Source organism: Fusarium flagelliforme (genome assembly GCF_020744385.1).
Source record: "Fusarium flagelliforme strain FIESC 12 MPI-CAGE-AA-0113 chromosome Unknown B0J16scaffold_1, whole genome shotgun sequence".
In the NCBI taxonomy this organism is placed as follows: Eukaryota; Fungi; Ascomycota; class Sordariomycetes; order Hypocreales; family Nectriaceae; genus Fusarium; species Fusarium flagelliforme.
Window position 1 is genome coordinate 3,716,437 of NW_025763503.1, and position 19,392 is coordinate 3,735,828.

The window sequence follows — 19,392 nt, forward strand, 5'->3', positions numbered from 1 at the left end:
CCTCTGTTCTTCTCTTCTCCCTTGACTCGACCCTAAGAGGGCCTCGTTTTTTGTCTACCTTTGCGTATTTTAGCCCACACGACCTCTTTTTTCTTCTTTGTCTCCTTCTCACTTCGCCGGTTCCGCGGACTTGCCTTGCTTGCTTTTTCTCGTCAGAAATGATACATCATCTGAGGCGTCATTTCTAACCGGCGAATAAGACGGGGGTTGGCCTCCACTTACAGTACCTAGACAACAATATTCTGTCACTTTTCTGGGCTTCGTTATTAGCATTAGCAAACCAAACCAAACCAAACACATTCCAGTATTCTTTTTTGTTTGTTTGCTGTGACGAGAATGAGGATAAGCAAACTTGGCGTCAATGAATAGATATATCATTTCCCATGACTCAATGTTATCACAAGTATCTTATGTACTGTACTCGACTTGGAATCCATGGCAAGCTTATCCTTCACACCGTGAAACTCGGAAATATTGTCCGCATGCTTCTCATTTGCCAAATCACGAAAAAAGCAACGTCTGGCAGCTCATTTCGTCTCATCCCATGTTCATAGCCAAGGAAAGCAGCATTTAATCCGCACACCGAAAAGTGGCTTCCAAGGGTCTTGTGTCCATTGGCATTTTCTTTCACCTTCACTTTCACTTTCAGCTTCTCACGTTACACAGCGAGACAGAGAAGCGCCGCCGCGACTCAAATCAGGGGCTACCATGTCCAATTACTCGGCTTTGGTTGATCGTTCTTCATCTATACAGTACTGTACTTTTCTCGCCTTGTTTCCTCTTCTCTTCTGGTCTCAAGGCTGGAACTGTGGATCTTCAAACTTGCATAGCCTAATATTGACCTCTGTCACCTGTCTGTCTCGGCTTTGATACAATATTGACTCAATTACGATGCAGCCAAATAGCCTTTGTCTCCATCCACTTTAAACCCCCCGTTGACTGAGTCGAGTTAAGGCAAGTCCTTTGCCGGGCCGGCATCATCTAATGCATGTTGCCGCTCTTGATACCCCCGATCTTGCTTGTCACGTTCAGCCCCGTTCTCTAGCTTGAGTTGATCTCACAACTCAGAAGCCAGTCATTGACAGTCGTTCATTCGTGTGTCTTTCATGAGCCTTTCTTTCCTTGATTGACCGCTACTTACTGCCGTCTTGATTCTACACGACTATGCTGGTTCCCGCGCACGTCACTCATCCAACATGTCTCATTTCGTTGTAAATCCATGTACCCTATTCTGCTTTTAACCTCACCCTCCTTCCTTACGCGCCGTCCTTGTCTCATCAAACCTATCACATCTCTTTACAGCTTGTTCACAAGACCTCGAGTGTTCTTGAGCTGCACCAACTTTTCGAGGGCATCGTCGATAGCAACCAGCTCACCCTTTGCTTGGGTGGCCTGGTCATCTCGGTTACGGATGTTGAGAGTGCGTGACTCCCTCTCCTCAGCACCGACGACTGTTTGATTGAATTAGTATTCATCAACAAAGCTGATACTCTCAAAACTTACCGAAAATGAAGTTGTACTGTTCCAGTTGACCAGTGCGGATCTTCTTCTGGAAAGTGTTGCTGCTCAGGTCTACATCACTGTACAATCCCTTGGCCTTGAAGATCTTCTGAACCTCCTGGGCGTAATCGTTGGCAGCGGGCATAACAGGCACAACCAAGACCTGTCGGGGGCTGAGCCAGAACGGCCACTTTCCACCAAAGTGCTCAGTCAGAATGCCAAACATTCGCTCGAAACTGCCCAGCACGGCTCGGTGAATCATAACAGGGCGTGCGTATCCAGCAGGGAGTTCTTCCTCAGGGTTGCTGCCGTCGCTGACTCCCGTCTCTCCCTTGTTGGCAACGTATCGGAGCTTGAATCGTCGAGGCAGGTTGAAGTCGAGCTGCATGGTACCGCACTGGTGCTCGCGCTTCAACGCATCGAACAAGGCGATATCGATCTTAGGACCGTAGAAAGCACCATCACCGGGGTTGAACTCCCACTTAGCGCCGGTCTTCTCGGCAAACGACTCAAGGGCTTCCTCAAGTTTCTTCTCGGCAAGATCCCATGTAGCTACATCACCGACGTACTTTTCAGGTCGGGTAGAAAGCTTGAGCTTGAATGTGAAACCGAAAATTCCGTAGACGCTGCTCAAGAAGTCGAAAGCAGACTCGATTTCCTCTCGAATCTGTAGCTTTGTTCAGTAAACTCCCTATATCGCTATAGGGTACGCTACTTACCTGATCCACTGTACAGAAGATATGAGCATCATCTTGTTGGAAACGGCGCACTCGAGTAAGACCGCTGAGTGCGCCACTGAACTCATTCCTGTGCAATGTTCCGAAGTCCGCCATCCTCCAGGGCAGATCTTTGTATGTGACATCGGAATGGGCGAAGATCTTGCAATGCCCGGGGCAGTTCATGGGCTTCAGGCCAAACTTCTCCTTTTCGACCTCGAATGTGAACATGTTCTCCTCGTAATGGCCCCAGTGACCAGATGTCTTCCAAAGATCTGCTTTGTACATGTTGGGAGACATAACCTCTTCGAAGTCTCGCTTCTGGTACTCGCCCTTGATGAGGTCCATCAAGGCGTTATAGATGCGGACACCGTGGGGTAGGAAGAAGGCAGATCCCGGGGAAGCCTCGTCGAAGAAGAATAGCTTCTGGTCTTGTCCAATCTTTCGGTGGTTGCGCTTGGCAGCCTCAGCCAGGAAGTGCTTGTATTCTTCAAGGGCCTTCTTATCAGGGAATGAGACACCAGCAATACGCTGCACAGACTCGTTCTTGCTGTCACCAAGCCAGTAGGCAGCCGAGTTCTATAGTGTGTCAGTCATATCTAAACTTGGAATGTTTCCAGTTGCATACCTTGAGCACGGAAAAGGCCTTGATGTTGCCGGTGGTAGGGACGTGGGGTCCTCGGCACAGATCAATGAGGGGACCACATCGGTAGACAGTACTCTTGGTGCCATCGGGAACTCGCTGTTGAATGAAGTACTTCTTGTACTCGCTGTACTCGAACATTTCAAGAAGCTCCTCCTTGGTCATCTCCAGACGCTCGAAAGGCTGTTTCTGCTTCACAATTCCGTTCGACAATTGCTCCAAAGCCTTCTTGTCCTCCTCAGTAACAACTTGGCTATTAATGTGTCAGCGTAAAAGGATTGCAGTTTGGCAACAATAGCTGACGTACTCTCCCATGTTGGCCATGTCGTAGTAGAATCCAGGAGGATCCTCAGTAGGGGGACCGTTGCAAAGGTAGCATCCAAAGCGTCGCTCAGCGGCTTCTCCGAGAATATGAGCAGACGAGTGCCAGAAGACTTTCTTTCCTTCGGTGTGATCAAAGTCGAGGAATTCAACCTTGCAGCTCTTCTCGAGAGGTCGAGTCAGATCCCACAGTTCACCGTCAACTCGGGAGATGACAGTGCGCTCGAAAAGCGACTTGGAAATGCCCCTGGCAATGGCGCCAGGAGTGGTCTCCCATGAGGTACCCTTCTCCTCCTTTCCATTGGGGAGCGAGATGACGATTTCCTCGCGGGGTTTCGCTGTTGTCTTGTTAGATTTGATCGGTTCGAGGCTTGCAAGCGCGGGGCAAATTGCATCACGCACCAGCGAGTTCGGCGTCCTGGCGGGCCTTGATCTTGTCGAAGATGTCGAGTCGGTGCTGGATGAATTGCGGAGGCTCGGCCATCTACAAAAAAGCGTTAGAAGTCCCAGGATCGGACATGATGCTGTGCAGTGCATCGCGACAACAGGAGGGGCACAAACCTCGAGGCCAGCAGACTTTCCACCCTTGGCGGACTTATCCTTGGGTTGCTTCTCCTTGGGCTGCTTCTCCTTGGGCTGCTTCTCCTTGGGCTGCTTGGCAGGACGAGAAGGAAGGCTCTGCTCAGTAGCACCCTCGGCCGCCTTGGCGGCATCAGCTTGATCGGACGACATGTTGAGAACCTCGCACTGGTGTTGAAGATTTGGTGGGAGAGTTGCAGTCTTGAAAGTGGCCTTGTACTATCGATGGCGGGGCACAAGGGGCAGTAAACGCGAAGGTGGGGTTGAACTTGAGTCACTGATCGGGTTTGGCAGGGGCTCAATTCTGCCCGCAGCCCGACGACAGTGGGAACTAACTAATCAGATTTTGGCACATGTGGGCAACCTGACTTCGAGAAGCTTTTCAGGCTTAACTTAATGCTGTTGGGTTTCTGGTATCTCAGTAAGGATATTTCTGCTGTTATCAGATCAATCCTAAGCATTATCGTTGTTGCGCGACTGTGTACGCTGGCCAGGCTATAGCCGGACCTACCACGAAGCTTCCTCACGACAGACGCATCAATGGTCCAATTGTAGAGTCATGCTGAAAGCCCGTGCATCAAATAACAGGACTCATAGTAAACAGCGTGTTAGAGTATCGATACTCCGAGGTCGCAAACTTGACTCATTCGAGATGAACATCTTCAAATCCAGGGGTATCAGACCAATTTCTAAACAAACAATCCATAACGCCTTGCCGTAACGTCTATCAATATCATAAACCAAAGGAATAGCAAGATGCAAGACTACTCATAGTCCATATCTGGTGACACATTCTTCCTTATGCGCCTCTAAACAATCCAGTGCGCAAACTCTGGTTCCGCACTTCATACAGCGCACTCGTCCCCAATATCCACAGACTTCGCAGAAAGATCTGACGGGGTATTTCGTGTCTCTAGTACCCGTCGCTTCGCCGTAGTTGAGAGGTGGATGTGCAAGAAGCTTGCGCAGTTCCTCGTCTGACGGCATTTCAGGCACGCACGACACGAGCAATGGGTTATTATCGCCTGGATGTGTTGCTGGCGGTGGTCTCGAGGGCTCGGGTAGAACAGGTGGAAGATTCGCGTCGGTCATAGTCGTATCTTCGTCTTGTGGTGGCTTGGATGATGAAGGGGTATCTTTTCGACTGATGGAGGGTCGCTTGTTGTTTGCGCCAGATGCACGAGAAACTGCAGGGTTAGATTCGGCGAGAGCTTGCATGGCAAGAAAGTCGTCCAGGTGATTTCCAAACGTCTTTTGCGACTGTAGAATCTTGCGAACGTTGGGCGTATGCTTCCCTTGCGCTGCCAGATATTAGACCTGAACCGGAGGAATAGCAAGACAGCTACTGAACGTACCTCTTCCACTCTTCACCGGTAACGGTATCGTATTATCCTTGCCGCCATCTTTGTCCAAGGCTTCGACTTCTTTTCGAATCTTATTGTCTTGTCGAGCCGTGAGATCGCTATATGTAAGGCCAGGGGCATTTCTGGCGCGCTTCCTATTAGTCGGTGCTGTCGAGCGACTGATGGTATTATCGGGGACATAGGCCCAGCCTGGCGCCGAAGTTGTCTTTGCGCTGGCGAGCTCGACGACCCCGAAATTGTTCATTGTCGCGTGATTCTTGATAGCATGAAGAATAATGAAACATGCAATGGCAGAGTAGGAGTTTCATCAACCTGGGTTCGTCGATATCGCTAAGAAATCCACCCTACCTCTCGGCCAGTGGATGCCGTGACGTAGCCAATCATGGACCAGAAAAGCTGAGTACAGCAACACAGGGCACTGTGACTCTGCCGAGCTCAGAATATTCCGATGGAGCCCGGCTCCGACAAGCTCCTACAGATACCTACTGTCCATACCACTGTAGCTCTCCCGTGCCTCTGACGCCCATCGCTGTCGTTCGTCGTCGCCATCACGTAACGTAACCTACCTACCTAACTAAACACCGCAAACTCCAATTCTCTGACACCCACGCGACAGCAACATCGAAATCGCAACAATGTCTCTGGCCTCAAGAATCCTCTCTTCCAGCAGCCGCGCGCTCGCTACCCGAACCTTTAGCACCTCTGCTCGACGAATGGCCGATGCCTCGCCTCTTCCTGCCCGGAAACCCTTGGGAGCTTTCCGTGGAGGGTATGTTATGGTCTAGAAGTTATCTCAAAAAGGATTGGGATCGCTAACCTTGCGACCAGACTCTTCGGTTTCCTCCTCGGCAGCTTCCTCTCCGGCAGCGCCGCCTACAGCTATCTTCTTAAGGAGTACAAGACTGCCAACGACCTGTTGACTGAGGACATTTACGTACGTAGCCAGCATGGCGGAGCAGTTGATTAACTCGAGTCTACTCGGTTGCTCTACCGCTTAAGATATTGCCAAATACTAATAATGTCTCTTATCACAGACTCTTCAGGCTTCCATCACCCGTCTCAGCAACCACGTCCAGGCCCTCGAGACCAGGTCAAAGAAATAAAGGATTAGGATGGCACAAGCCACGAAAAGTGTATAAAACAGGTCGAGTTGCGAAGCAAAATTCGTGCTTCTGGCTCTCCTGGTGGAAGCGACAGTATCATGACGCCTCTCAGTGCGTCCTGAGTATCTGGGCTATGAGGAATTATTAGCATGAAAGCATTCGGAGGGATTTGTATGATTCGGTACTACGGTGTTGGCACATTTGCAAGACTCAGTTGTCAAACATCTTGCAGCTGTATAAAAATACATCTTTCAAACCATTGTTCACTCGGTACAAAAAAAAAAACGTCAAGATAGTAGTCAAGTCATGAAAGGGTCCCATTGTAGCGAGAACTAAAAAACCTAGAGGTGCGATTAAATCTTAGCACCATCAAAACCCGCGCCATTGAAATCAGTTATACCCCATTTTGTATACTAATAATTTGACATCAATTCTTTACAGCTCATCATGAGCATCCTCCTCCTCAGCAGCCTTCTCGGCCTTCTTCTCCTTCTTCTCCTCACTGGCGGCGGGGGCAGCCTCCTCGGTACCCTCCTCCTTGACAGAGATCTCGGCGTTGTACTTGCCGTTCTCCTTGACGAAGTTGGCGAGGTCCTCGACGGTTCGAGAGCCCTGGTAAGTGACAGGGGCGTCCTTGCCACCGGCGGGGTAGAGCTTGATGGTAGGGAAACCCTGAATCTCGTCGGGGACGTCGTTCAGGGTGGCATCAACCTTGGCGATGACAACCTTGTCCTTGAACTCAGAAGCGGCGTACTGAGAAGCAAGGTCGTCGTACTTGGGAGCAAGAGCCTTGCAGTGACCACACCAGGGAGCGTAGAACTCAATCAGGACATCCTTGGTGTCGTCGAGGACAATGTCGTTGTAGCTCTTGGCGACAACAACGGTGACGGGACCCTCCTGGGTCTCGGGGATGGGCTCAGACTTGATGCTGGGCTCGATCTTGCCAGCGTTGAATTCCTCAACGAACTTGGCAATGCTGTCGTGGGTGATCTCCTTCTCCTGGTCGAAGGGGAACTTCTGGTTCTTGACAACCTCCTGGATAGCGAAAGAGGGGAACTTGTCGGTCTTGAGGTTCAGGTTACCGGCATGGGCACCGAAAGCCTTGGCGTCAATGGTAGCAAAGTTGATCTTGCCCTTGTACTTCTCAGCAATGGGCTTAAGAGCATCTCCGAGCTCCTTGCGCTCCTCCTCGGTCTCAGAGAAGATGTAGGCAAGGGGGATACCAGCAGACATGTAGCCGGCGTAGGTCTCAGGGCCGACCTCACCAATAAGAGGAGTGGCGGCAGTAGAGATGAAAGAGGAAATAGCGTCCTCCTCGAACTTCTCGGTGAAAGTGTTCTTGCGCTCATCGAACGACTTGTAGACAACCAGGGCGGGGGCCTTGACGCCCTCAGCCTCAGCGACGGCAGCATCGTTGACACCACCGAAGAGGTAGGTGTCACGGAGACCCTCAGCAAGCTTGGAGAAGGTCTCGTTGGAGCTCTTGTCATCGGCGTTGAGGTAGGCAACGACAACGACCTTGTCGGCGGTCTTGAACTCCTCGAGGGTGTCCTTTGTGAGGAGGGAGACAGCGGGGAGGGACTGCTTGATCATGTATGAGGTGATACTGAAGAACTGGTGTTAGCTGAAATCTGGACAGATCGTAACAAATATCGACTTACCCAGCAGCCTTGCGCTGGCCAGAGTAGGGAGTGACATTATCGAGGCCACGGAAGACCTTGAGAGTGGGGTAACCCTCAACGCCGTGGTCCTTGCAGAGGTCGGACTCCTCAGTGCAGTCGATCTTGGCGAGTCTGATGTTCTTCTCCTTGAGGGTAGTGGCAGCCTCCTCGTACTCGGGGGCGAGGGCCTTGCAGTGACCGCACCAGGGAGCGAAGACTATAGAGGTATTCTGTCAGTAGCTGTCTGGCTGGAGAGAACGAGTCTTGATCAAGACTTACACTCAGCAAGGACAAGGTCGTTGGACTTGACGAACTCGTCAAAGGTGTCCTTGGTCAGCTGGGAGACATCTGAGTCGGCAGCAGAGGCATAGGCAGCCAGAGCAGCCATGAAGCTGCAAGCGATCTTCTTGTGTTGCATGATGGGCTGTGGTTATGAGGGTATCCTAGAAAACACAAAGAAAGAGCTTCGCTGGGACAGACAAGCAGACAAGATAAGAGGGAGGAGGAAGAATGGAGGTCTGGAGTGGAGGGAAGATGGAGGAGAGTTTTGTAGTTGGAGCTTGAGGACAGGTAACAGAGATCCAATCCACTCGGGCAGTGCAGTGTACCTTACTTTACCTACAGTGCTGTACTGTATTGTACCTGCTGTTAAAGTGTGGTTCCCGCTCGGCTCAGTGGGCGGCGAGAGGTTCCAGTGGTTGGTTTACATGTTCACCGGGCCCGGAGCCAACTCCCGCCTAGAAAAGGTGGAGGAGACGTCCGGGGGGTCCATCTTTCAATTGAACAAGTGTCCCTTTTGCCTGGTGGCAGGTGGCACTATTACGCCTTTTCTGTGAGAGGAGAAGGTTGATCCTGAGGTGGGGCTCCCTGGCTCCATACCGCCGGAGCTGCAGCCCAGCGCTGTGGCAGCACGGCCCCTCATAAGCGGCGGCGGAGGGGACCAGTCACTAGTCTGTTTCTGGCTGTAGTGGTGATCTAGGACCGGTTTTAATTGGTCGAAGCTGCCGTACAGGATGCGCCAGAGCCACCAAGCGGCTGTAGGGACCTTGGAGCCAGGGGCATTTATGGGATCGTCATCCGCCTGTTTCTGGTCCATTGATAGGAAACGAAAGAGACGGACAGTATTATGTTAAACCAACAGGTGATACAGGTTTTTCGAACCCATTGAAATGAGCATATTCAAAACGCACTAGATTATCCAAGTATGAATGTGACTTTGCATTGATACCAATGCTTTTAATTCTTAGTGATTAATGGCCCCAACACACCATGGTAGAATTCATTGGAATCTGAATCTAAATCAAGGGACGGATTAGGGAAGTGCAAAGATAGTTGCCCAATTGAGCCGCAACAAGACGGGATTCGATGCTCCGAAATATTCGAGGGGTATTTAGCTTTCCCCTGGAAAACTAACATGGTCTGACTTGACAGTTGAAGGCTCTATTCGGGAGGATGTGGCAATAAACTCATAGCAGGGTTGGAGAAAAAAAGGCCACGTCTCTTAGAGACGGACAATCTGCACAGCCCAGCCTCGTCGGACTCAAGACAAAATTATCTTTCCGAGACACATGACTTGGCTTGAGTGACATCCCATGTCTGCTTATTGATAAGTAGTTTCGAATTATTAATCCATATTTTGTATCGTTGGCGCATATATGAGCCATCAGCTCCTAGGTTTCTGACCAATGCTAGTCATGAAGATATCATGTTCTATCTTAGGATCTTACTTGCAACTTGATCCTTCGAGATACCATAGCATTACGAATTTGACACATTTCAAGGTGAAACTGGTTTCACTCAACTCGTAATCATGATTTATAAACGTATCTTTAGTTCAATGGGTAGCAGTAACTTAAGCCTTGGTATCAAATATGCCACCAAAGGAATTGAGGCGAAACATGATCCCGCTTATTCAACGTATCGGCCCCACGTTCCTTCGCTACGGCCCCACCATCACAGTCTATAATCTTAGACTCACCGACGGTACAACATGTCGGAGGCCAAGATAGCAGCAAGTGGTCCGAAAAATAACCAGGACACACAGAAGCCTATTAACAAAAATGACTTAGATATGCTTAGGCTAAAGCTTGTAGTAGACCATCCTAATCTTTATGACATCCTTAACTAAGTCTCGATTTTTCTTTGACCTCCCTGAGCAGTAACATCGATTGGTACCTATTCTTGGACGTCTGATTGGGAAAATTTGGAAAGAGTTTGCCTTCATCTTCGATATCCGTGAATGAGTTCGGTGAATCAACCAGATAGTGTTTATAGTAATGCTATCTACCTTTTCCCCAACGCCTCATATGACATAATCTTCATCGCTTACTTGCTGTGTGGCTTACGGTTCTTTGGAGTAGCTCGCTGGTACTGGACAGGCCACTTGACTTCAACATCCAGCTGATCAGCGGCACTGAGGACAAAGTCTGGCTCCCTGAGGAACTGTCTAGCAGCAAGCACAAGGTCCGCCTTGGGGTCCTCGTTCTCCTCCACAAGCGACCGAGCAAAAGGTCCGTCAGTGATGTAACCAACGGTTCCAATAAGAAGCTCCTTTCCCTCGGTGCGCAGAGCCTCGCGGATCTGGCCTGCAAGGTCTGTCTGAAGCGTTTGGTGAACTTTGATCTTTTGCGCCTTCAAGTTTCCACCGCTGCTGATGTCGAGGACATCAACTCCCAACGCGGGAAGCTGCTTGGCAAGGCGGATGCTGCTCTCAAGGTCCCATGAGGGTTCGTTGTTCCATTCCATCCACTCAGTGGCGGAGATGCGTACCCAGAGAGGAAGCTCTTCAGGAATAACAGCACGAATTGCTTCGGTGATCTCGAAGAGCAGACGAGTGCGGTTCTCAAAGCTTCCGCCATACTGATCCGTTCGTTTCTGTAGTTCATGTCAGTTGCCGAAACCTTCAGGGTGAATACTGAGAACAACTTACGTTGGTGAGAGGCGAGAGAAACTGGTGGAGGAGGTAGCCATGAGCGGCGTGAATCTCAATAACATCGAAACCAGCCTTGACCGCTCGCACAGCGGAGTCCTGCCACTGTTTGATAAGAGCCTTGATTTCCTCAGTCGTCAACTCGTGCGGTGTTCCAAAGTCATCGGCAAATGAAATGGCGCTGGGCGCAACAATATCGTCAGGCCAGCCTCCGACATCCTTGGTAGCGAGTGCTTTGTTCACGGAGCCACCAATCCAGGGCGCAACTGTGCTCGCTTTTCTGCCAGCCTGGATAATCTGTTAGCTCATGCACAGAACTCGAGTTCGTTTACTGGGCTGAGCTTACATGTGCAAGCTGAATGGCAGCTTTGGTGTTCTGACTGTGGATGAAGTCTGTGATGCGCTTGAGAGGCACAATCTGGCTATCTTCCCAAAGACCTGAGTCCTCGGGACTGATACGCCCACGGGGCTCAACAGCAGTAGCTTCAACGAAAACAAGGCCAGCACCTTGGAGGGCAAATTGTCCGAGATGAACAAGATGGAAATCTGTTAAGTGACCATCCTGAGCTGAGTAGGTGCACATAGGAGAAACGACAAAGCGGTTCTGAAGTTCAACACCTCGCGTACGGAGTGGCTTGAACAGAGTCGGCGCCGAATCGGTCTTGAGCGGGGTACCGGCCGGAGGTTCCTGGGCCGGGGTGAAGTAAGGAACCCCGGAGGCTGCTTTGTTTTGAATTTGGCTACCCATGGTTGCTGTTGATATTCTTGAGTAAGGTAGGTGATGTACCGTTTGCCTCGCTGTAAAGACTGCGGGATGCAACTATATATACTAAGATCGAATGGGTAGGTGACAGTTCAGGCTTCTGGGTCTGGTTAATACAGGATCGCGCGACTGGGTATGGAATTCCGCGAGTTTCGAAGCATCCACCAATCAAGCCGGGGATAGTATCAAGACAAGAATCAGTAGTTAAGATGTTTCTGCCCAGTATCTGAAGGAGTTACAAAGGCATTTAAGTAAGCCGCTGTACACTACTAAATAGTTGCTAAGTCGTCCTATGCAACATAATGATCACTTGAAAATTCTCCGACATCCCTCCGGTATCGACCTTTGAATTCGCTCAGATAAGCGAAAAATGACGTGCGAAGAAACGTGCCTTTTTACTAACATCGCCGCAACCATTATTCATCGCATTTCCGGCTATAATATCCGGAGACATTTGTACAGTACCTAGGTGGGTAACAGAAGAAATGTCCTCTAGGCCTTAGGCTACCAAAATAAAGAAGTCTATATTCTCTTCTAAATTAGCATAAAATGACTAAACTATTTCGTCTCTTATGCTTATGACGGCCAATTCTTCTGACACCCTGCGGAGTACTGAGTTCTGGATGCCCCATGAAGGCAAATGCTGAATAATACAATTTCTGCTGCCACAACAAGCCTCTCGTAAACGACTCTGGCCGATAACGTTATTGCCACTTCGTATGTCTAACAAAGGTGCCCAAATAGCGAAGGCTGTTTATTATATGCTCTTACTACAGATAATTGAAGGTCAAAATGCCATAACTTTCTCGTCGGCTGCTTATACGCCAGGAGGCACACTAACAAATACAAAACACAATTATGTATTGATCTATATGCTGCCATAGACAATGAATTTCGAAACGTGGTCAGAAACTCAGATCAGCAGCACTAATCTCACGTAGCACAAACTTAGTTAAAGTTGAATGCCGTTGTGGCAGACGCAGGAACAAGTCCAATGATCACCGGTCCCTTGAACGAGTTGCCGTCATGGAGCGTCATGGGTTATATTGACGGCCCGAACCGTGGTTTCATTCAAATCTCGGTCCACCCAAATCTCACGATGTTGGGAAACCAGAGTGAAAGATGAGTAAAAAGAAAGTTCTTTTGGTCTCTACTATGCGAGATAGATATCTTAGTCTAATGACATGCTGATGCAGTCAGATCCCATAACATGATCTATAAACAGGCCGGCATTCCCTGCCAGCACCCAATCATCACAACCAAAAACTCCGGATATCGCTCTCCCGGTTCATCAACCAACGTGATGATCAAATACAATTTCCACAAATTCTATCAGACAATTCCCCGATACTCGTCTGCAGCTTATTCCTGGTGTGTAGGCTTGAAAGTCCATCGCTGGTTCTCGGTGCCCTGGGCGAAAGGAACTCCGAGCTCGAATAGTCGGAGGACGACGTCAGAGAAGTCCTTGAAGAAAGCGTCGTTGTCCTTGGCGTACTTCTCGACCCAAGGCTTGAACTTCTTGTCTTCAATCAGAGCAATATCACTGGGCAGCATCATGAGGGACTTGGTAGACTTGTCCTCGTACTGAGCAGGACCGTTCCACTTCTTCCACTGCCACTTCTCCTCGACAAGAAGACGGAAGTAGTCGTTGGTCAGAACAGTAGGAGAGAAAGTCCAGGGACCTTCGAATCCGGATCGGTCGGTGTGGCATCGACCAAGGGCGTGGGCACCAGACAGGGCGACAATCTCCTGGTCGTTGAAGCCCATGCGGCCGAAGATACCTCGGAGGTGATCCTGGCGCTTGGAAGCATCGGGGAGACGACCATCGGGTGTGCAGCCAGAGACATCACGGTCGGCACGACCAGGTCGGTAGGGAATGACGGGACCCAGCATCTCCTGGATGGCGCAAACACCAGCAAGGATCCATAGATCAGAGTAGGTGATCCAGGGGTTCTTCTCCTTCACAGGTTCAAGGAATTTACGGGCAGCGGCCAGACCAGCGTTGGCGCCGTGGTCAGCCTCAGGGGCGAATCGCATGGTAGCTCCGTTGCTGCCACCGGTACCAGTCTCCTTGTCGTAGGTGCCACTGGCGTGCCAAGCGAGACGGAGGAGAACGGGACCATAGCTGCCATCATCGTAGTCATCCTTCTCCTCCAAGCGGGCAGCAATCTCGTTGTAGACCTTCTGGTAGTCTTCCTTGCTAGGGCTGAAGACCTTGGGAGTGGCGGAAGAAGCACCGTTGCCGTAGAAGTAGTAGCCAGCACCTCCAGCAACAGCGGCACCTGTCAGCCAGATCCAAGCTGAAGAGGACTTCTGTGCGGGCTCGGAAGAGTAATAACGGCGACCCTGCTGGCGGATAACCTGTCGGGGAGCAATAGCGAAGCCATTGCGGGTGGCGCGAGTGGCCGCACGGGCAAACTGTCGGGTAGCGAAGGCCATCTATAACAGGCAGACGTTAATATCAAGTTGATGATTGTATGAGGCACGAAAATGGATGAGTGGTGGTAGGTGACTCTGTTTGTTGTTGATGCCGAGGGGAAGAGAGGTTGTAGTCGACGTGGGAGAGTTGAACGTACCTTGAATATGAGATCGCAAAGTGCTAAGACTATATGGACGAGAAAGAATGGGAAGGAAAGAAGGAAAGGGAAATCTGAGACGAACGGCAATGTACCTTCCTATAAGAAGGGATGGCGTCGGTTCAGCTCTGCGGGAAGCCGAGGGCAAGACGGGGGACCTGCCGTGTCAGTGGCCATTAGGCAGCCCCGACCCTGACTGATAAGTTCACCTGGCGGCCGGGACGCGATTCATGGAAGGCTGCAGAATGGATGGCAAAGCTTCCAAACATTCTTTTATTCACTGCTAGGTCTGTCTAGGCTTTCCCGATTCCATTTTGCTCCGAAGACCAAGGAAGAGACTGTGAAGAATCGCTTTCTTTTGGCATGAACCTTCAGACTCTCACTGAATCTGTACTTGTGTAGAGACCTAGTGGGCCAGATTCCCAATGATTCCTCACATCATTTCCCCAGGCTCTCGCCTCGGAGCGGTACCGGCTTAATGAACCGGCACCATGTCTCGAAATTGGCCTTCAACAATTGGTCAATTCAGTATCAGGGGCCCCAATACTTTTCATCTAGGTGGGGGATGACGCTCGGATGGATTCTGTGGAGTCGGTGGGGATTCTTCGTAATGGAGATTCTCTTTCCTCTGAGAGGTTACTAATGCTGAGGCCTGTCGAAGAAACAACAGGGGGTGTTGCTTGGAGCATTAAAGTGTTACACCTGTTACCCGCTCCTGATAACGACCATGGCTTGACAAAGAGGCTCATGAGAAGTCGTCAAAACGGCTGCCATGTGTCAGACAAGAAAGCGAGACCCTTTTCGGTTATGAACCACAAGGCGACCAACCATCAGAGCTCAGCTAGTCGGAATTGGAGTGTCCAAGAGACGGGAAAATTCTGATGCACCAGGACCCTGAAGTAACCCTCCATTCCAGACTACGTACCTTCGTAGTATCTTCTCCAACGCCTCTCACTCGGGCCATATCAGTCATCAGCTCAGACAGAAGTCGGAGCCGCTCTCAATCTCGGTTTGATTCAAATGTCAATCAAACTCTGCCTGTGACCCTTCTGGAACACAACAATACTCGAAATACATTCTAATGTTTCCACAATAGATTTGTCATCCAGTGCTCGCCTCAAATACTAGCCACGAGCGGGTACATGACCACAGCGAGATGGAATCTTTTCTACACAACAGGGGTCCGCTTGGTCTGGGCTTTTTAAGATTCCAAATCGCTTGCCTTGTAACATGTGATCTGTCGTCATCAGCAAATTACAGCCAACTTCGACTACATTGTCTTACACTTACAGACTTGCACTGAATAGCTGCAGGACCCTTTTAATGAGCTGAACAACCTTTACAAATCTCACATGATAACAATTTCGCTGTTTTGTGCCATTTGGACAATTTCTGTTCATGATCAATTGAGGCCAGAGGCAGCGAGCGCCTTCGCTTCCCCAGGTTTTGGAACACGATCAGACGGCAAAACATCCCGAATCCCGTTGGGCAACATTCGCCGACAATCCTCCGGTGGAGACACAATAACTTATTGCATTTGAACTGAGTAAGCGATACCGATGGCTTCGTCAGTAGCACTAATGCAAGTCTTCGTTTCTAGACTCCACACGATCTAGACAACCTACTGAACGAGATCGTCCCACTTATCAACAACTTCATTTTCAATATTGGATATATATATCGTCTATTACCTGCTGCAGGCTATAAGTGCCGTCTCTATCTATTAGAATGCCAAATCCCATATCGAACTGATCCAGCAATGTGTCCGCAAGCAATCCCATCAATCCTCCAGCGACATCCAAATCGTCCGCTTTTACAGAGGCGCTGTTTTCGTTCGTTTATTAAGTCCTCATTGATCCCAGTTGTCGCAGCACTTTTTACACACATAGTCCATCGTGTATCCATGATGCTCAGTTGAAGTCTGCATTGCCTTGTGCATCAGCGTCTGGCTCCCCATGGACTTCGTAGAAATGAATATATCGAGCCTCAGCTCGCTGCTTGCTGGCTTCATCCAGTTCTCCTCTTGCCACGTCGTTCTCCTTGCTATTTGTCGTTGACAGCTTTGCTACTGACGTTGGCCTATAAGTGGTTAGCGCACGATTGTTGGTACGAAGCAAGGTGACAACATACCCAAAGACTTCCCTGTCAACTTGCAAGAACACCTTCATGGCATTCTTGTCGCCCCGCTCGACCAAATAGTTGAGGTACAGCTGAGCCAAGTCCTTTTTGACCGGTGCAGAAAGTCGACTTCGTTCTCGGAGCTCGTCAAATACCTTCTTCATGAACTCGCCTTGCTGGCCTTCAGTCTCGGCACTTGTTGGCTGCTCCAGCTCGAAACGAAACCATCGGTCCCAGAATAGGCTGCTGTCACCGCACCACTGTACGTTTTTGGTGAATACGTCGCGAGCGTCTTCGGCAGAGCCTCTAGCTTTCCAAACCAACAGGGCCCATTCTGCCACCAAGGCAGCTTTGGTATAGGGGTCCACTGTGGGAGCGTCGATTTGGTTCTTGTACACCTGGATAGCAGCATCGATTCCGTTTTGTCGTCGTTCAACATTAGCCCATGACACAATAACCTCCACAGAGTCAGGTAGCCTCAGAAGAATCGACTCGTGGATATCGAGGGCGACGTCAATTCTACCAGCACTCTCCTCAAAATACGCCCACTGCATTCTGATGCCTGGTCGGCTGACAGGCACAAACATTGTGGAGGCGCGTACGTAGATATTGCGTACCTCTTCCTCCTTTCCATCCTGGCCAGACATCCACCGGGCGTATCGGAACCAAAGATCATCGTAGTATGCGCAAGTAACAAGACATCGCTCGTACAAAGCAACAATTCGTGCAAAGTCCCCTTCAGCCTCTTCAAAATCAAGGTACTTGCGCCAATTCGCCAAGTCTTTATGTTCCAAGGCGGTGACGTGGAAGTAAGGTCGCTTGATCTCAGATTCATATGTCCAACGCTTCGATACCTCGGTTTGTGTTGTCGTGAAGATCTCATAGAACATTGCGTCAATCTTGGCACGAACGTCGCGCTCGATCTCTAGCTCGGGCTTGGGTGCGCCTCCGAAAGCCAGATTTTCGCTTTCAACCTCTGCTCTGAATCGCGCAAGATCCTCGGCGGGTACCACTTCGGTAATCGGTTGATTGTGTGATAATGAGCGAAATCTCTCGTAGTATCGTGCGTACTGGTGCATCGGTATGCGGATGATTCGCGCATGGATGGCATAGATCTTGTCATGTGCCTCCTGGCGCTCTTCGTACTCTATGTACTTATCCCAGAAAGGGTGCGCCAGGAAATCGAGACCAACAAAAGTTGCTCCTCGTTCAAAGAGCCTAGAACAGAAGGTTAGCATGAGGACTGCGTGCGGAAGGGATAACTCAGGGGAAGGGTGGAGAGGATTAATACAGAGGGGAAGATGGTTGCGCGAATGAGTAGCAAAACCGAGATAATGTTCTATCGAGCGGGTGACGTGTAACGCAGGGACGACTCTGGAGTTTAGAACGAGCACGGAGGTATTATCAACAGAGCCTGGTAGAGAGCGTGAGAGAGCATCCCAGCTTGAGGGGCTATCGCAGGCATATCTCACCATCAGACACCTTGATAATGGAGTGTAGAGCCCTCGCGGATATGTCGACCGAGACCACTCTGGTCAAGCGAAATACTGCACCGAAGGCATGTTAAGGGAAGGGGAAGGAAACCATCCAAATGGAACTTACTCTCTGACGAGGTGTGGGTCATGGGTTGTCTCCATCTTGAAGGAGCAGTAATCCGTCCACAAGTCGACAGAATTGGTGATGCTTGCACATCCTCTCTCGTAGACCTATTTGTGGTGTCAGCCATGTCGCAGATATTATAGAGGGATGACTGACCATCTCGGCAGACTCAGGACCGGCGATGTTGAATTCCATATCCGCATACTTCTTCCAGTAGCCAAAGAAAAGGGGAAACTTGGTCAAAAGTCGGTCGTAGGCATCTCGGAAAGTTGCTAATGCTTGGGGGCTTGAGTTGCGGTTCAAGCCACCCTCCAGTGTCTCACAGGCTTTGATGAGGTTTTCCCAGTGATCGAAGTTGTCGGGATCGGATTCCTATTGTTTCACGAGATGTCAGATGAGATCTCGAGGCATGAGGGGGCTAATTTAAGATATAAACATACCACCTCCGCATTGTGCTTGCGCACAGTCGCGTACTCCTCCTCGGAGCCAAAGTGGCCGAAGTCGCTCATTGCTTTGGATAACTGATTCTTCGTTTTTCTCGGTCGCGTAGTGAGATTGATGGTAGGGTAGAGAAAAGACTGCGACCTAATTCTGTAGTGTAATTGTGAAGCTGAGAAGTTTGCAGATAGGAGATGACGCTTGAGGCTCACGGCTGTCGCGAAAGGCAGGGGCTGGTAGTTCGCGCTGCAGACAAGCTCTTTTTTTCAAGGTACTTGGCGACTTGGTCACTTAAAGAGCTTCCACTGCACGTGCCTGAGCAAGGACGCGCGAAACCATGATAGATTAGTGCTGCCAGGGGTGTGATGCAAACAGGTCTGTACTTGTCCAACAAGTCTCCGCAGCTTGGATGGGTCTCGATCAACCAGTTCCGGGCCAACGATTCGCCGTTCTAGAGCTGACTAAGCGCAAATTTGAGCTTGCACATATTTTCTCAGAGCGGGTGCGAGGTCAGAGAATCTTTCTTTTTTCTGTATCCTAAAAAGGGCTTATGATGATTCTCACATAAACATATGATAGGAAGAGAATGAACGCTCTCTATTAGAGAGCATGATCTCAAATTCGAATCTGAAGCTCAATTGTTACTCTTTGTTTATCACCCCAAAATCTCATCCAGCGGCATTCGTTGAATATCACGGCCATACCACACCATCTATAGCTTCTTGACTGTTTGTGCATTTTCTTCTAATAATTTGATCTACGCCGCCGGTCAACCTTGTCGACCAATACCTTTCATCAAGTCAAATTAAATTGACTTGGATTGGAAGTGTTTGCGGTTGGGGCATGGTTTGGCTGCCTGGAAAGCAGCAGTTTTCTAAAAGGCATTGCTCAACAGAACTTCATAATGCCGGTGCTTGAAGATGTTTCTTTACGTTCTCTATACTTGGTAATGCTCCGAAGTCGTATCTCGCCAAAAACACAACTGATAAGAAACATATGCTTGAGCTTCCACTTGAGCCTTCATCTGAATATGTCCATATCTTTGGTGTTTATGAATTCACACCTATGTACAGAAGTTACAG

General features: G+C 49.8%; 6 protein-coding genes across 6 annotated transcripts; all 6 read right to left on the reverse strand.

The window, feature by feature from the left end:
• Nucleotides 1-837: 837 nt before the first annotated feature.
• B0J16DRAFT_21353 (uncharacterized protein) lies at nucleotides 838-3,985 on the reverse strand. The gene is made up of 7 exons (XM_046123000.1): nucleotides 3,742-3,985; nucleotides 3,583-3,664; nucleotides 3,167-3,518; nucleotides 2,845-3,112; nucleotides 2,220-2,795; nucleotides 1,504-2,167; nucleotides 838-1,451 (listed from the first exon to the last, which is right to left on the reverse strand). Exons 1-7 carry the CDS (start codon nucleotides 3,910-3,912, stop codon nucleotides 1,297-1,299), a joined length of 2,268 nt encoding a protein of 755 aa, XP_045989169.1. The 5' UTR covers nucleotides 3,913-3,985; the 3' UTR covers nucleotides 838-1,296.
• A 542-nt stretch (nucleotides 3,986-4,527) lies between these two features.
• On the reverse strand, nucleotides 4,528-6,072 carry B0J16DRAFT_313855 (uncharacterized protein; the record flags this gene model as incomplete). Its single annotated transcript, XM_046125153.1, has 5 exons — nucleotides 4,528-5,060; nucleotides 5,115-5,379; nucleotides 5,610-5,689; nucleotides 5,733-5,904; nucleotides 5,941-6,072. 5 exons carry the CDS (start codon nucleotides 6,070-6,072, stop codon nucleotides 4,528-4,530), a joined length of 1,182 nt encoding a protein of 393 aa, XP_045989170.1.
• Nucleotides 6,073-6,567: 495 nt separating this feature from the next.
• Nucleotides 6,568-8,464, reverse strand: B0J16DRAFT_21452 (thioredoxin-like domain-containing protein). The gene is made up of 3 exons (XM_046123001.1): nucleotides 8,167-8,464; nucleotides 7,888-8,104; nucleotides 6,568-7,832 (listed from the first exon to the last, which is right to left on the reverse strand). The coding sequence occupies exons 1-3, from the start codon at nucleotides 8,303-8,305 to the stop codon at nucleotides 6,662-6,664; spliced, it is 1,527 nt and encodes a 508-aa protein (XP_045989171.1). The 5' UTR covers nucleotides 8,306-8,464; the 3' UTR covers nucleotides 6,568-6,661.
• A 1,568-nt stretch (nucleotides 8,465-10,032) lies between these two features.
• B0J16DRAFT_21466 (uncharacterized protein) lies at nucleotides 10,033-11,841 on the reverse strand. The gene is made up of 3 exons (XM_046123002.1): nucleotides 11,163-11,841; nucleotides 10,817-11,104; nucleotides 10,033-10,761 (listed from the first exon to the last, which is right to left on the reverse strand). The coding sequence occupies exons 1-3, from the start codon at nucleotides 11,562-11,564 to the stop codon at nucleotides 10,213-10,215; spliced, it is 1,239 nt and encodes a 412-aa protein (XP_045989172.1). The 5' UTR covers nucleotides 11,565-11,841; the 3' UTR covers nucleotides 10,033-10,212.
• Nucleotides 11,842-12,941: 1,100 nt separating this feature from the next.
• Nucleotides 12,942-14,018, reverse strand: B0J16DRAFT_261029 (mitochondrial cytochrome c peroxidase; the record flags this gene model as incomplete). The annotated part of the gene is made up of 1 exon (XM_046123261.1): nucleotides 12,942-14,018. The coding sequence occupies one exon, from the start codon at nucleotides 14,016-14,018 to the stop codon at nucleotides 12,942-12,944; it is 1,077 nt and encodes a 358-aa protein (XP_045989173.1).
• Nucleotides 14,019-16,065: 2,047 nt separating this feature from the next.
• On the reverse strand, nucleotides 16,066-18,381 carry B0J16DRAFT_377986 (uncharacterized protein; the record flags this gene model as incomplete). Its single annotated transcript, XM_046130888.1, has 5 exons — nucleotides 16,066-16,234; nucleotides 16,286-17,491; nucleotides 17,876-17,979; nucleotides 18,029-18,244; nucleotides 18,313-18,381. The coding sequence occupies 5 exons, from the start codon at nucleotides 18,379-18,381 to the stop codon at nucleotides 16,066-16,068; spliced, it is 1,764 nt and encodes a 587-aa protein (XP_045989174.1).
• Nucleotides 18,382-19,392: the final 1,011 nt, after the last annotated feature.